The sequence below is a fragment of the Scophthalmus maximus genome, chromosome 10 (assembly GCF_022379125.1).
Source record: "Scophthalmus maximus strain ysfricsl-2021 chromosome 10, ASM2237912v1, whole genome shotgun sequence".
Classification (NCBI taxonomy): Eukaryota; Metazoa; Chordata; class Actinopteri; order Pleuronectiformes; family Scophthalmidae; genus Scophthalmus; species Scophthalmus maximus.
Window position 1 is genome coordinate 5,532,402 of NC_061524.1, and position 15,471 is coordinate 5,547,872.

Sequence of the window (15,471 nt, forward strand, 5' to 3'; positions counted from 1 at the left end):
GCATGCACACGGCTGCTACTGTTTAGCTCTTTTTAAAAAACCCGAACCTACCTGATCTGGTGCGATTGTTGCTACTGACCAATAGAAAGAAAAAAAAAGGAACAAAATTGTGGGTTTGTGACATAGTAGACAACAAAGCTTGCATGTATTGATTTGAGTTGGGTGAGTTTTAATGTTTTAAGAAACAGAAACTAATATCCCCCCCAAAAGAAATGTATTTCTAAAGTACAAAGCAGAGGAGAGTCTGTATATTTTAAATTGTCCAAATGTTAAGTTTTTATTTCTCTCTCTGGCTCTCAGCTCCACTGGATCTTGAAGAAGTGAAGAACTTTCAATTTATAAAATGGGCTGAGACTTTTCCAACAACAACAAAAAAAGGTGCAGTTTTTGACAAACATTAGTTTAACAGGTGGAAATAGTTGGTTTTTAAATAAAATCTTTAATTCAATTATTTCATGAGTATGCAAGTCAGGAGAATGTTATATGTGGGATTATATATTTGGGATTGAGTCAAAATAGACTATGTATTCCTTGTAATGCACGTCAGCCAGGACAATTGTTTGGCTCACTTACATATTTAAGTCATTTTAGCTAAAGAGACCATTTTCAAAAATTTACAAAAATCATATCAATCAATATTTTTGAATCACAAGAAAAAAAAACCATCCTGTCCATGACAATCCTCTAGATTAAACACAAAGACCTGGTCATTTGTTAAAGACAGGTTACATGTTGTAAAAACATTGCAGACTACATTCTTGAATCTGATCAACACTAAGGATTTATATATATATATATGAAATCATCCTGACTTCCCCCTACCCACAGTAGCTTCAGTAGCTTTCCGCTGTGCCAAAATGCCGATATGTGCGGCTGCCAGGCGCCACATTACTTTCTGCTTGTACCCAAACACTAATCTACGCAGGTTTTGGGTGGTGGATTTCTGTCAGATTGTTTTTAAGGCCTGTCCTGTGTGCCTGGAAAACTAAGTACTCCTCTGTTCCAGAGAAGCTTAGCAGCAATTTGGATTCTGTCTGGCTTTGGCTAAGATGTTGCACAGTTTCTCCTTCCCTTGATGTCTGCCAAGCATGTCCTGAATAATAACAGGAGAGGCTGAAGCTCCTTTCCCCCTCTCAGCCAGGTTTATCTCCCCCTCTCTGCCCCTCTCTTGAAGGGCCTGTGGGCCGGGCTGTGTTTGAAGGGAGAGTGAAGTGAGCCAAAGCACTTTAATCCTTGTCCTCTACAAACAAATGTCAAAAGAGGGATGTTTCTTTTAAGATCGGGTCCCCTAATCGCACGCAGGAGGGATCATAAATCAGGATTTCTAGGGTTTCGGAGATGTAATTTGCAAAAGTGAGTTTGCCGTTCATCCCACAGTGGCAGACATTCTGAATTGGGACACTGACGCTGTGAAGCAGATAAATTAAGACCACACTTCAAACCATATATTCATTGATTATAGCAAGGAACAAAAGGCATGACAAATGTCTCTGTCTGCATTGCCTTAATGTGATCCTTCAAAAGTATTGATTTCTTTGACAGGACATGGAGTTCAGTCACTTTAAAGTATGATGTAAATCTGAAAAGTAATTATTATTTTTTTAAGAAGATGCTAAACTCTGTAATCAACAAATCAACAGAATTAGATTATTAGAAGGTGAAAGACTGACTGTAACCTACAAACAAGGACACTAGCCCCGACGCCATTCACGCAGTCAAATGCCAACTGAAATCAGATGACTGATCAGTAAACTGACAGAAAAGCTTTGGCATACAGGTTTGAAAATTATTGGTTTGAATTTAAGTTTCATTTGTTGTCAGAAATCAGCATTTCATCAAATCTGTATCTGTGACTTAATAAGAGAGAAACAAACAGAAAACATTATTATCCTAGCTCAGTAAAACTCACCACTAATGAGCCAAATATCATCATGGCTGCTGCAGCATTGAGACTACAGTCATGAACAGCTGTGCTCAAAATAAATACATAAATAAATGAATAATAAATGAACAGAAAACAGAAAAAGGTTTTACTTTACTTTTGCTTTACAAAATTATTTAAATAATCATTTACAACCCATTTTCAACCCGTTTGGGTAACTAATCATTTTCCGATTAAATTTTGCACATTTTCAGCTTCAGTGCGTTTGCTGATTTTCTTATACGCCTGGAGGATAATTACTTTATATTAAGATTTTGAAAGTTCAAAAGAGGCCAAAGCAAGTGAGGCATTGATGTTCCCAGAGTAATAATATTAAACACCCGCCTCTGATTATCACAAAGAATATGTCTGCCGTGTTGAACAGCTGTGTACTATAGTCTTTTTCACAAGTCATAATGAGAAAAGACTGTGCGACTGTGTCACAAAGCCGGGATCAGCTACTGTGACGCAAGCTTTCTCTCAGGACCCAATAGATGTAGTGCGGGCAACTGTTTAGTGTCCTGGCAGCCTTCCTTTATAAATGTTCTGGGCATGACAGACTTGTGGGAGAGACCTCGCTGGACACTGGAGGAACTAAGTTTCCCAGCTGCACCAGGAATTCCTGGGGGATACCCAGGAGAAGCTGGAGGAAATTCCTGAGTAAAAAGATGCTGTCTGACTCACCCTGCGGCCATCGCAGCCCTTACAAGGACGGGTTTCTCAAAAAGGGGTCAGCCATTGTTTCAGTTTTACTCAGCGGGCCAAACAAGTGAACATGCACTGGTGATATTACAAGATGGGAGCTCACCTGGTATTATCTCCTCTGGTTTCCCAAAAGCCTCCACTGGTCTCTCTGGCGTTGGCAGGGGTTGTGGGGGGAGCAGGTCGATGGGCTGCTGGTGAACGGTGACCGGCTTATTGACCGGTGGATTTGGTAGAACAGTGTAGCCCATTCCACCAGGACAGATCTCTTTGAACTTAGCTACATAATAAAAAAAATACACGTGAACATTTTAAGAGCAAATGTCTTTTTACAGATCATGAGATCATACACACGCCCTTAGGTTGGACACTGAAAGGACTTTTGAAACTAGTAAATAATCATTTGAGTTCATTAAAAAAAGAATTAGATACTCTCGTAGAACACGGCAAACCTTTCTCGAATTAATCTCGCACAATCAAATTTCTGATGAAGTAAGATGAAGACTCCATGAGTGTACTCAACATTTCATACAGACCACGGCATGAAAACTCTACGGAGAGATCTCTACACAGTGCTGCCTCTTTCCCACCGTTTCACTCGTACACCAGTGTGTTTCAGAAGAATATTTCTTCATCTCCTCTGAACAACTGTTACAATAACACCATAACCATGTTTCCCATGTGATAAGATGAAGGCATCGGTGAGATAATGACTTCTAAAAAGAGAGAATCCTTTCCCATGGATAGATGAAAGACCTCCCCGAAGTCACATTACGTCTCTAACGGAGCTGTAACAGCCCTTAAAGTGTATAAAAGTCCACTTTCTGGAAAAGGCAAAAAAACAAAACCAGTGTTTTATAAGCCAAGCACACTCCCTCAAACTTCAGCCGCACCACATCAGATGAGCCTAAAAATACCTGGGGACAGTTCAGTGTTGAAGACAAGTGGCTCCTTTGTATATTCAAAAGGAATCGTACAGAACATTTGACAGGGCTGATTATTAATGGCTCTGCTGTAGTCCTCTGTCGGAGAACATCTCACTGAGACACCATGGGGATGTCATTAAATTACACAAAAACCACCTATATACAGATGACGGTCTCCTTTTCGTGACGTCTGCCAGAAACTTTGTTTTTAGAACCACCCAAGCTGTTAAGGATGATTGAAGCTTAATTTAAGTATGTCCAAGCCTGTTTCCCCTGACTCAATTCACAATGTCTGCTGAATCAACAATCTCAGTGGGTGACCACTTATCTTCAGTATATTTTTATCTAACATACACTATGTACAAATGCAGATATATATATATATATATATATATATATATATATATATATATATATATATATATATGTGCTAACTAAGCTTATGTTGACTAATAATATCAGTTATCTTATTTACAGGTCAGACTCTAGTTTCAAAATGAATCATCTAAATAAAGTAACATATAGTACATCACCTTGTAGATGACTGTATGTACATGCAGCTGTTTCAAAGTGTTGTGCTCATTAGTGACACACACCTAAAGGCACCTAATTTTAGCATGGACAAATCCTACCCCCATCACAGCTCCAGTGATCCTCTGTCGCTCCACCGTGTAACCGATGCGTGTCAGTCGTTTTCTGACATTTAAATGCATAGATGTCACTTTCATCACCTGAGATTCATAGTTTGTTACAAATGTAACACGTATATGTTAATATCTACAGCGTTTGGTAACGTCTTATGTTATAGTCTGCTACATTATTAGAAGCAGTGGTATTTAAACAACTACTGCTCTCAGTGGCATTCTCAGTCGTTCCATACTTCCAAACCCTCCACGATGCTTAAATTGATGGCTGTATTTATTTATTTATTAGGGGTGCTGTGTCTGGAATGTGTGGTGAAATTAACGTAGCCTTGTAATTTGGGGATAGCTTGTCTTGGGTTGGGCATACTCCAGAACAGATTTTTTTTTGTTATGGGACAGAATTGCTGGATTTTCTCTGTGAAAGGAAAAATTAGTTTAGTCGTAATGAATGTGGTTAAATCGGAAAGGAATCAATAGATACTATCATAAAAGGAGTAAGTTCTGGTGTTCAACCTGGCGAATGATCACGTTTCAGGGTGGCTTCTGCACTTTTGTTACACATAGCATCAGGCTTGGTGCGACTGGGGTTTGGTTATTTATGTAATTATTAAGAAATGTCTCCGTGGATCATTCTGGAAACTTGTAAGGGGAGAGTTAAAATATCTTCAACAAGCAGAAGCAGTGAAATATTCTGAACAATATTATGCAGAAACTAGGTAGAGTTCAAAGCTAGAATCATCTGCTGATCAATAACTTGAATTCACTTGAGAGAGCAGTGACACCAGCCCTTACAGTCATAATGATCTACTTTAGTGTAGCCCTGATGGTAAATCTCTGGGAGCTGGCACAACAAGGAACCTGGAGAATTTGAAAAACAATCATTATTTATATGAAGTATCTCGAAAAGCATCCAAGAATGTGTTCGGAGTGCAGAGTTCAGGCTTTGACAAAGACAAGGCCCCTGCTTGTTCCAAGACTAAATGCCCTTGTGTAATGGAATGCTTGGCTGTTTTCATCAATGCACAATAGCACAATATTTTCTGTTCAACTGTAAGAGACTGAGCTTCACGAATACATTACCCAAAAGGTTGTCTGAGCACGCAGCCTATTACAACCCAGAGTTAAGTTTTGTTATTAGTACTAATAATGACGGGCGCAAAGGAGTAAGTCAGTCAAGTTAGCATAAAGACTGACCAATTCCACACAAGGAGGAGGTCGACAAAACACAGGAGTCTATTTGTTTCGCGTCTCAATGCAACAAACGTCCTGCAGCCTGAGGAAAGTTTCTGTCTGTGGCTGAACTTGTGAAACCTTTCGGTTCTTTTCTGCACATTCAAGTCATTAGATCCTGCGACAAAACCCTGGCTATCAGAAGACTTTATCAGTCCAGCAAAGAAGTTTCAGAATCTTTGGAAATGTCTGGCACAAACAACTTTTAGCAGACAAACTTATTTACCTCACACACATCCCGTCCGAGCAGGTCATTGAACTCAAATTCTCTTTCTTCCCATTTTGCCTCTTACATGCATAACATTCCTTGTACTGTCCCTATCTCTATATGAGAACCCCTAGCGTAAATCTCTTCAGCGAGAGAAATTACGTCTATTTAACGAGTCCCTTGGAACATCAGAGGTTTCAGCTCTGCTGCCAAAAGAAGCAACGTAGTTGAATGTCTTCAAAAAACAAACATATATCTACTGCAAGAAACCAATACGACTGCACCAGAATGTCAGACGACGAGTCAAGCGTCTACCATTTGTAAGTAACTCCAAAGGAAGTGGCGTCACTAATTAACATCAATGTTCCATCATGCACAAAACATCTATAGTGGATCCCAGGGGAAGATTTATCCTCATTCATCCCTCAGGAAAGACGATGAAGCGGTCGTAAAAAATAGAGAAAAAGACCACCTGGTGATATTAAACAGCTGACTACTCACAGCTCCACAAATCTTATTCCTCTATTCACATATACAGTTTTCAGAGTTTCCGACCACACACACACACCACTGAGTTTAACACTATGCATTTACTAACCTTTCCTTAGCTTGCACCTGAGCAACACACAGAGACTTTCAACAAGAACGAACACATCCTGCTAAGCACACAATGACCCATCAGGAGGGATGGGTATAGTTAAGAGTTCCCCCTTTCTCCTCTTTGATTTTTCCTGCCAGTTTCTAAGGTGGTGGCGGCCTGATCAATGTCGGAGTCTCCTCACAGCTCAGCTGTCTGCCACTGAAACATTTAATCACAGGAGGCCAAATACAAAAAGTGTCACCTCTGCAGATGGCTGTGGGCAGATGTGCTCAGGCCGACCTGCTTCTAAAACCAGCCTGTTCCCTGGACACTGGGTGTGGGCAGACTCCACTCCTGATGATCTGGGATTTGCTGCCACTCTGTCCTCACGCGCCACACATTCATCAAGACATCTACGCTCACCTGTACACTTCCCCAACCACTCCACTTACACCATCATCTTCATTACTATTCACTGTATGTCTCAGTTAACCACTTACACTGTTTCACCTTGATGCCTGCATGTCTGTGTCTTCCCTTCTCCATTTGTTTACCAGAGAAAAAAGAAACCCCCTGACCCCATGTTAGTTTACTTGCCTAGTTTTGCTTGCTGAATCCTAGGCATTTACAAGCAAAAACAAAACATTTCCAATATACTGAACTACCTCTATGACCAAATCACAATCCCCTTTTCATGGGACCACCCTTTAATAACTGAGGAAACAACTAATGTTCTATATATTTCACTTCTGTTCACTGAATGTCCCCTGAACCGGGAGGTCCCCCTTTTGAAAACCTCTGCTCTTCACCATAAAACAAAAGATAAAAAAGAGAGGAAAGAAACACAGCTAAAGCCAACAAGTGCTATGTATATTCCAAATAAAACTCAACACACAAAATATGAAGTTTCAAATAAGACAGTCGTGTGCCACAGCCAAACCATCGGGACGCACCTACAAGTGCAAATGCCTGAAATAAACAGTAACTGTCAGACTAAACTGTACTGACACGATGAGTTGTGTGCAAATAGAAATACACGAGAATGGTAGTAAAATGAGGTGTGAAAAGAGCTACTACAAAGGTTTGCTAATCTAATCTACATCGACACTAAAAGCAACTACAGTACATAGCCAAGCTGATAAACCCATGCAGACAGAAAGTATCAGGATAATAGAACGAGAGACACATAATATTTATGTATTCATTTATTTTTGCATGTGTCTTTTATCTAAGTTCATAGGGCTGAGAGGCGACGTTGTAATAAATAGCACTGGCATCACACTGGTTCCTATTTGGTAGCAAAGCTCTTACTTTTCAACACAGAACTGCATTGAAATTTATTCTCCTAAAATTGCTCTCTCTCGCGGTAAATGTGCTTCCATTTGCATCGATGATTGCTTTATTCTTCCATGTCTCAAAGTTTATTGTTAAATGACAGTCTTAGTTTACACTAAATGTTTAGCAACTTTGTAACAAATATTTCACTGACTTACTGTTGTCAGTTCTCATAATGAGAGTTATAATATTTTCAAATATTAGATATTCTTTATTGTTTCCTTCGCCAAGAAGGTTATATATTTTCGCCCATGTCTGTTGGTTTTTTTGTCAGCAGAATTAAGCAAAATGTACAGAACAGATTTCCACGAAACTTGGTGGGAGGATCAGACACAGGGCAAGAAAGACTGGAACACCCTGGTTTCTTAGGGTGAGTGCTGGGCCTTGGGGAAGGTATGTGGCCTATTGAGTGCCAATCGGGTCTTAGTCCGATTTTGACTTCCCTACTACTGTTGCAATAATCTTTCATCAGAATAGATTGTGAATGGCAGCGGGGTGAACAAGGTGACTTTCCACTTAAAGAGTGATGCTTTGTAGTTCACTTCAGACAACAAGAGCAGCTCTGTCAGGCTGTACTGACACACAGCAGTGCTTTAACCCTTAGTACTGGGCTCATGAAGACTGCGTTAAGAGGAGGTTGGGGTGGATGGACGGAGCAACAAGATAACACAAAACACAGGACTTTCATACAGGACACTTCTGTTCTTTTGCCATATGAAACCTTTAGTCACAGAGTTGTTTCTTTTAAGCACAACCTTAACCGTGTGTTTATTATTGTACCCAAGATCTCTTACAAAGATCTAGTATGCTTGAGACTGTTACACTCCTATGGGTCGTATACAACGGTAGGGACAAGCGACCTATGTAGTCATCAGTTTTGCAGGTATTTCAAGTCAGAAAACAAATTTAAATTTAGATGAAAAGAAAACATCAGCTTTTCCATTAATCTCCGTCTAATTTGCGAGGCCAAACTAAACTGCAGAATTGCTGAATGGTGTTTGGTATGACGTCCCCTCCAAACAAGTGACGACAGAATAACTTTTGGGCCTTACGTTGTCATTGAGACATGATGTGGCTGGAGGCCTTACCTGTTCCTGGAGGGGGGCATTTGTCGCAATGAGGGCCCCAGGCTTTGCCCACACTGCAGCAGCAGAGCTGCTTGCTCAGCTGGGCAGACACTGGGTGCAAACACTGTCTCCCTGAGCTGACCAAACGGAAGCAAGGCCCTTTCTCCTCTTGGACGGCAGGTGTGTCGGCTGAAGAGGAGCGCAGGAGGTGGACAAAGAGGAGCAGGGGGAGGCGTAGGAAGTGGTGTGCCAGAGTGTAGGAGACACGTACATGGGAGAAAGAGAGGACAGAGAGTGGAGAAATAAAGAGGTCCCCTTCACCAGAGAAACCTTCCCTTCTCGACTGAACAGTCATAACACAGTCTAAACTTTTCTCTAAAACACAAGAATACATACGGAAAAACACATATTTTACAGTGTGAGGTCAGGAGACCGTGTTTTGTGCTGGCACAAACAACTACATGACAATTCAAGCTTACAGAAAATACAGACACACAAAAAGCACAAAGCATAGACATGTTACAGGAAAGAAACACATACACAAAAAAAAGAAATCTGTTTTCATGCCAATACTTCATCATGCACTATCAAAGTCAAGCGCTGGCTCAGATTGAGGCATGCAGGAGGGTTTGGCTTAGTTTTCCAAGTTTTACAGTTTTCCTTTTAGCCTGAAACTGTTGGACGCCATAGTTTTCTCTTGGCCCCTGCTTAATCTGACCGGTGATGACACGCTAGTCGGATATGGTCAGTCAATCTTTGGCTGTCCAGGTGGTACACGTCCAGCAAACAGCACCGGTTTTGTAGATGATTAGCAAAATTTCTGGGGGAGACCTGGTTCAATTAGGAGAGACATCCCACCAAGTTTATTAGATGGCCAAAGACATGACGACTCAGAGTTTAGACCAGGAAGCAGAGTTGCAGTCATACCGCACTTCTGCTAATGCAGTTAGACACTGCCACTTTCATTCTACAGAACTAAACATTGGCCATAAAATGCCAGGTCTTCACGGCTCTACATTCACTAGCCATACATGACCGGTAGAACATAGTCATTGTATCATGTGCCAACTCTTTACAAAGAATAGTTCAGCCTGGTGAAACATCAATCATAGTAAGTAAGTGTGCACAATGCACTCGGATCTAGTCCAACACAAACCAAGGGAGGCACCACCTTGTGGCTCCATTCAACATCACAATAGAACCAGAACCACATTACTAAACAGTTACTGACACAGGTTTTCAGGCAATTAGGTCTAAAAGTCAAACTTCAGATGTCAAAGAACAGTTCAACATTTTAGGAAAATGATGTTTAGCAGTTTGTTTGTTTTTCATGTTTAGTTTGACATGTTAGCAGACGTACAAGTTAAGAGGACAGAACGGAGGGAGGTGATTCATTTCAGTCTGGACCACCTGACTGACCAAGCAACTAACTGACATTGCTTTGATCATCATTGAGGTGCCTCAATAGAAGACAGGAATCCACTAAGAAAGACATATCATCCCTAAAACATCTTTGTTAGGTCACAATAGAAACAACAAAGACTTACAGAAAGGAATTACCAGGCATAGTCCTTGGGTAAGGCCTAAGCAATAAAAAGAATATTCAATATTTAAACTTCCCAGGAGCAAAGTAAACTCGCTTCCTACAGAGCAATCAGGCCAAAATAAGCAAATAGGCTAAGGCCTTGTTGAGGCAGGTAAAAAAAAGAGTGGTTTGTCTGCAAAAATGGGATGAAGCTGCCAGAAGATAAATGATCCATTCAGTGTTGTGCCAGTATTGTGGCTTTTATGGCAGGTTGAGTAGATTGAGCCACTAGTGAGTAAAAAGGTAATTGACAGCCGACTGGAATTCACCAACCTAATGTTTCTGATGTCTTATAAGGCAAAAATAAAGCGTATTGGTCGTAATGCTGCGCATCACATTTGCCAAACAGCAGCATAGTGGTTGCAGCATCATGCAGTGGATACTGTATGCTTTTCATCATGAGGGGAAAAGGAAAACAAAAATACAGAAAAAGTCCTCAAAGATAACAGACTTGAAGTTTGTTGGATTGTATAACAGCGTCGGGAACACCGTCACCCCACATCTTCCAATGTTACCATCAGGAAGGCAGCATCCAAAAATGCGTAGGACTTTTAAATTTCGACAATCATCAAGCAGTCTTTTTTCTGTCCATCACACAACTACTGTACTTATGTCACTTCTTGTTTGTACAAAACTATACACAATACAACTACTCTACTGATGATTTGCCAGCAGAACGTTTCCGTGAATGTGTATGAAAAAACCCTGATATCACTGTAACATATACAATTTCGTGTAAGGGCAGGCACATGTGCTGACCAGCCTACATGAGGTTTCACATGCACACCCCCATTGAGAGTTAGTGATAAGACGCCAAAATACATTTTACGTTGACTTCAAATTTAGTTTTTAACACTCAGACTTAGTCTGAGTGACTCGACGACAACACTGTCGCCTACAGTATGCAGACAAACACATTTACAGTACATTGCAAAACCAGGGAAATACATACTCACAACCTGTCAACACATAAGGAAAACAACAATAGAGAAAGCTGATCGATCATATTCAAGACTGATCACGGATTACTCCCCCTCTTTCTCTCCCTCCTCAGAATTATGTTGGGTCAATATGTTCTGCCCTGCATCACATGCTTTAGGCGAAATGCGATTAAACAATAAACACCATGCTTTTTATCCATGCAATGCATTCATATGTATATCATCAAACACACTTTTGCTTCAGCAGCAGTCCTAGCAGCCTTTGCTCTCTTGCTTGTACTTTGAAGCAGGTGCAAGGTATTATAATGAAACTCAAATTTCCCATATCCTCTATCATAAGGTGATGGGAAAAATCAAACTCATAGATTAGTTGTTGTTTTTTCCTGGAAATCTGCATTTAAGAGATAGTCATGCATATGCAATACATTCATTTCTGTCAAAAGAATATTTCTGCTCAGTCTGACTGCACTGTGGGATGTTCTGGAGTGAGAAGGTGATGACAGACAGTGAGAAAGTGTGATAGAAAATGTTGGAGTGTAGATCTTACATATGCATGTGGTGAGTGTGGGGTCGGGGACATAGCCGGGTTTGCACATGCACCTGTAGCTGCCCACGGTGTTCAGACAGTTTCCATTGGGACACGCTCCCTGGAGCTGGCACTCATCGAAATCTGTGAATCATGGACATAAATAAAAATCACAATCAACAAACAGATTTTTCGAAGGGCTTCCTAAAAATGTGAGATGGGACACAGACAGTTTCACTACTACTTTACTCACCAAAAACAACAACCGACCAGCTAAATCTTTCTTTTTGCAGAAGAAATATCACAACACTTCCTAACATTATGTGACATTAAGCCTCTGCTCTCTAAACAGAGACACACGGCGCAGAATCGCAGTGAGCAAGTGAGTGAATCCAGCTTCCGAATAATCAGCTGCCCTTCAGTGGAGAGAACAGGTGGCAGCAACAATGCTACGTGAGCAGGTCGACTGTGCCATTGTGCCGGGGACAGACCTCAGGGAGACTGAATCAAGGCTCATCTACTTCACAATATACCTTTCAAGACTTATTAAAAAATTATTAAACACATTAAAAGCTGGAAGAGAAATGTGTAGATGTCAATATTATATTTGTGATGACAGTTTGAAGTTTACAAAATGTCTACATTAAGAATCAATGCTCTTGGGACCAGAAGTCATAAAGTATTGAGAGTCAGACTAAAGCATTGTTGGTTTTGGCATTTGGTCCTCATGGGAGAAATGATGTGATGCCGTCACAGACACTCAGAGGAAAGTTTCCAACAACTGAGGCTGCTTTAGGATCAAAGGGAGGAACCACCCAGTATTAGTGTGGTGTTCCTAATGAAGTGCTCAGTAATGAAGAAAAAACAAGTGTTAACCTCACACTGGCACTAGAGGAAAAACTGAATTATCAGCAGAAAACCATGATTGTCTTTCCAAAATCTGATGGCAATCCATCCAAACTGTGGAGAAGCCGATAGAACTCTGAAGTCAAATGTTGCAGAATTGCTTTATTTTTCCTCTTCCAGCTCACTGGCGATGTTTTAAAAACTCGACTGTGTAATGTGAAAACTTTCAGTAAGTCAGATTCCTTCAGTGAGAACACACTTGGCCCACATCACAGACTGTGAGTCATGTCTGTATCCCGCTGTGACGTCCAGTTTACAGGTGAAAGGGAGCACAAACTTTTTTCAGACAGTATTTTTTTTTAAGAGGCTGTTAACAGCCTACTTGCTCGGCCTTTTATTGGTGTGGTTCTTATCCTCTTACTAAAATCCAAGAAACGTTTATAGCCTCACAAGATTTAGAAAGATTAGACCGTGGGACAGGGGGAAAAAAAACAGGGGTACATGAGAGAAACCCAAATCTGGAAATGTGTTTGTTTGAAATGGTTTGCGCAAGACTTGGTGCAGGGATGGAGCAGAGGTGTTTCTGAATGTTTTGTGTGAATCCTGTTAAAAGATCTAGGAATGTTTAAACCGGATTCTTTTGTCCTTGGTCTGTTTTACACTAGACTATTAACACAATGATCCACTGTAACGTTGTCTTGTATTTATGAGTGGTATAAAAAGTGAAATCGTGCATTTCACACATTTCTTCTTGTCTTTCCTTTTTTGATGAGAATATGGATTTTGTGCACGACACATCAGCACCTCTTGACTGTGCAGGCTGGACACTGTCTGGAGTTACTGGCGAGCTGCCATACACCCAGTTCCTGAATTTGCAGCTGGGGCTTGGACCCACGAGAGGCACCCGAGGAGTGACGCTGTTCATAAAAGTGCCATTTGTGTAACTCCAGCACTAACAGGCGATACGTGATGGGAACCATGCGAAGTTCAATGGAAGGTCGGAATCACCGGGCTAAGTCCCTACGACTGACACAAGGCAAACCAAAACAAATATTCAAATGGGATATCAAACAAAATGGGCCTAGGTTAATATACTAACCTTACTATGTTATGGTTTAATATTGTGAAGCTGGATATGATCACTGAGAGGCTCGTCTCATCAAATCGAAACAGGTCAGTATGCTTATGAAAATGTCCGCTGGGTGATTTAGGAGACAGTGAAGATGAGAATCATTTTGTTTTTTATTGTCCCCTGTAATGGGACCGTCGTCGTCTTTTGTTTATTGATACAAACAATATGAATGAAATGATGGATATGAAAGATTCACAACAACTGAAATGGTTGTTTGAAAAAGAGGGGGCATCTAAACTGCAGTCTTAATTAATGAGGGCACGAGAGCTCAGAGAGAACCTCGTATCACTAATGAGTAATGACGATGTCATTATAATGAGAACGACAATGATTATGATGATTTACTCACGTATTCATTTTACATATATTTTCTGGAAGGATTACTGGAATTAACACGTAACCGGCCTGCCGGAGGTTGTTTTTACCGTAGGAAGGAAACAATATATTTGTGTCTTATTACTTAAAAGGCATGACACTGACTTAAAATTCAATTCGCAACAATAAAGAGGCTCTAGATGTAGTTTAAAAACTAACAAAAAGACAGAGAACACAGAGACGTCGAAGCCAAACCAAGTGCACATAGTGTGGGTCCAAGAGCGAGAGTGGCTGTTAGAAAATGATGATTCTAATAAATAAGAAGAAAAGGATGTGGTGGTTTAGAGTGAGCTCCAGCTCTTCTCGCAGGATAGTCAAGTATAGGGCTACACACTTACACACACACAGACACACACACACACAGACACACAGTGTGTACAGTCTGGCAGTAGTGTGAACCAGCGGCAGGCCCTCTCTTTCTCCTGTTAGAGTCCATTGCTTCCAGCCACAGAGCTGGCAAACACTGTGGTTACCATGGCACTGAGCCACACGACTGGTGCTGACGGTGAGTCCAGCACCCTCTATTGTTACTGTAAGGAACAACAGGTAACTGGCCTCTTACTTTCAACCTGAGCAATGTAAAAATTGTCTTTCTTAAAACAGCAGTGAAAAAGACAATCTCACCTCGAGGTCCATTTAGTAGCTAATCCGGATACTTTCAGTCATATCACATGATTTTCATTGCTTTGCACTTTAGTTTGCAACAAATAGCTTCTGCCATTAGGGACATTTTGTTTTTTTCTGTCTTTAATATAAACCAGGTACTTAGATTAACACTGAAACTGGTTTTCCGTTGCCATAATCATTTCTTTAACCCTCAGAAGGTAGAGCGGGTCGTCCATTAACCAGAGAGTTGGTGGTTCAATCCCCAGCTCCTCAAACCAAAGTTTCCTCGGGTGTTCTGAGTGGTCGATGAGAAAAGAAAAGCTCTCTATAAAGGCAGCCCATTTCCAACATTTTGGGCCAATCCATCAAGTAGATGTTGACATACAGTATTTCACAAAAAAGGGTGAAAACAAGCACCACAGGCAAAGTTAGGGGACCACCAAAGTTTATGGATTCATCGCCTGGTGACCAGGAAGGTGAGTAGGGAATCTACATAGTATTTTCATTCAGCCCAAAGTGGTGGAAAGACGGACTGAGCCAACATTGCAAAAACTCTTACCTTGGCAATGAGAGCTGTTGATTCTCTTGTAGCCCTGAGGACAGTCTATCAGAGGGATAGCTAATGAGAGAAGGTGGAGAATAAAAGAAAGGGAAGGGGACAAAGATGTCAGTCATTTCATTCAAACATTCTATGAAGGATTAAGCAATGATAAACACACATGACACCACCATCACCTGTGTATTTTCTCTCTTTCTGGGAGGAAGGTGTTTAGTTATAGTGTCAATTTTCTCTGATATATTCACATCTCGTGTTATTTTTGTCGTACTGCTGATCCACCAAACAGTT

At 40.8% G+C, this 15,471-nt stretch overlaps 1 protein-coding gene across 8 annotated transcripts in view; it reads right to left on the reverse strand.

The window, feature by feature from the left end:
- The window catches only part of ltbp1 (latent transforming growth factor beta binding protein 1), an 88,215-nt gene that overhangs the window by 26,076 nt on the left and 46,668 nt on the right, over positions 1-15,471 (reverse strand). For 4 of the 8 annotated variants that reach the window (XM_047335031.1, XM_035605925.2, XM_047335029.1 and 1 more), the window contains exons 9-13: positions 15,184-15,243; positions 11,687-11,809; positions 8,635-8,802; positions 2,730-2,903; positions 52-74 (exon numbers count right to left, since the gene is read on the reverse strand). In XM_047335031.1, coding sequence (XP_047190987.1) covers positions 52-74; positions 2,730-2,903; positions 8,635-8,802; positions 11,687-11,809; positions 15,184-15,243 — 548 coding nt within the window. The remainder of the gene's footprint in view (positions 1-51; positions 75-2,729; positions 2,904-8,634; positions 8,803-11,686; positions 11,810-15,183; positions 15,244-15,471) is intronic. The other 4 variants (XM_047335030.1, XM_035605926.2, XM_035605923.2 and 1 more) reach the window with 3 other exon arrangements.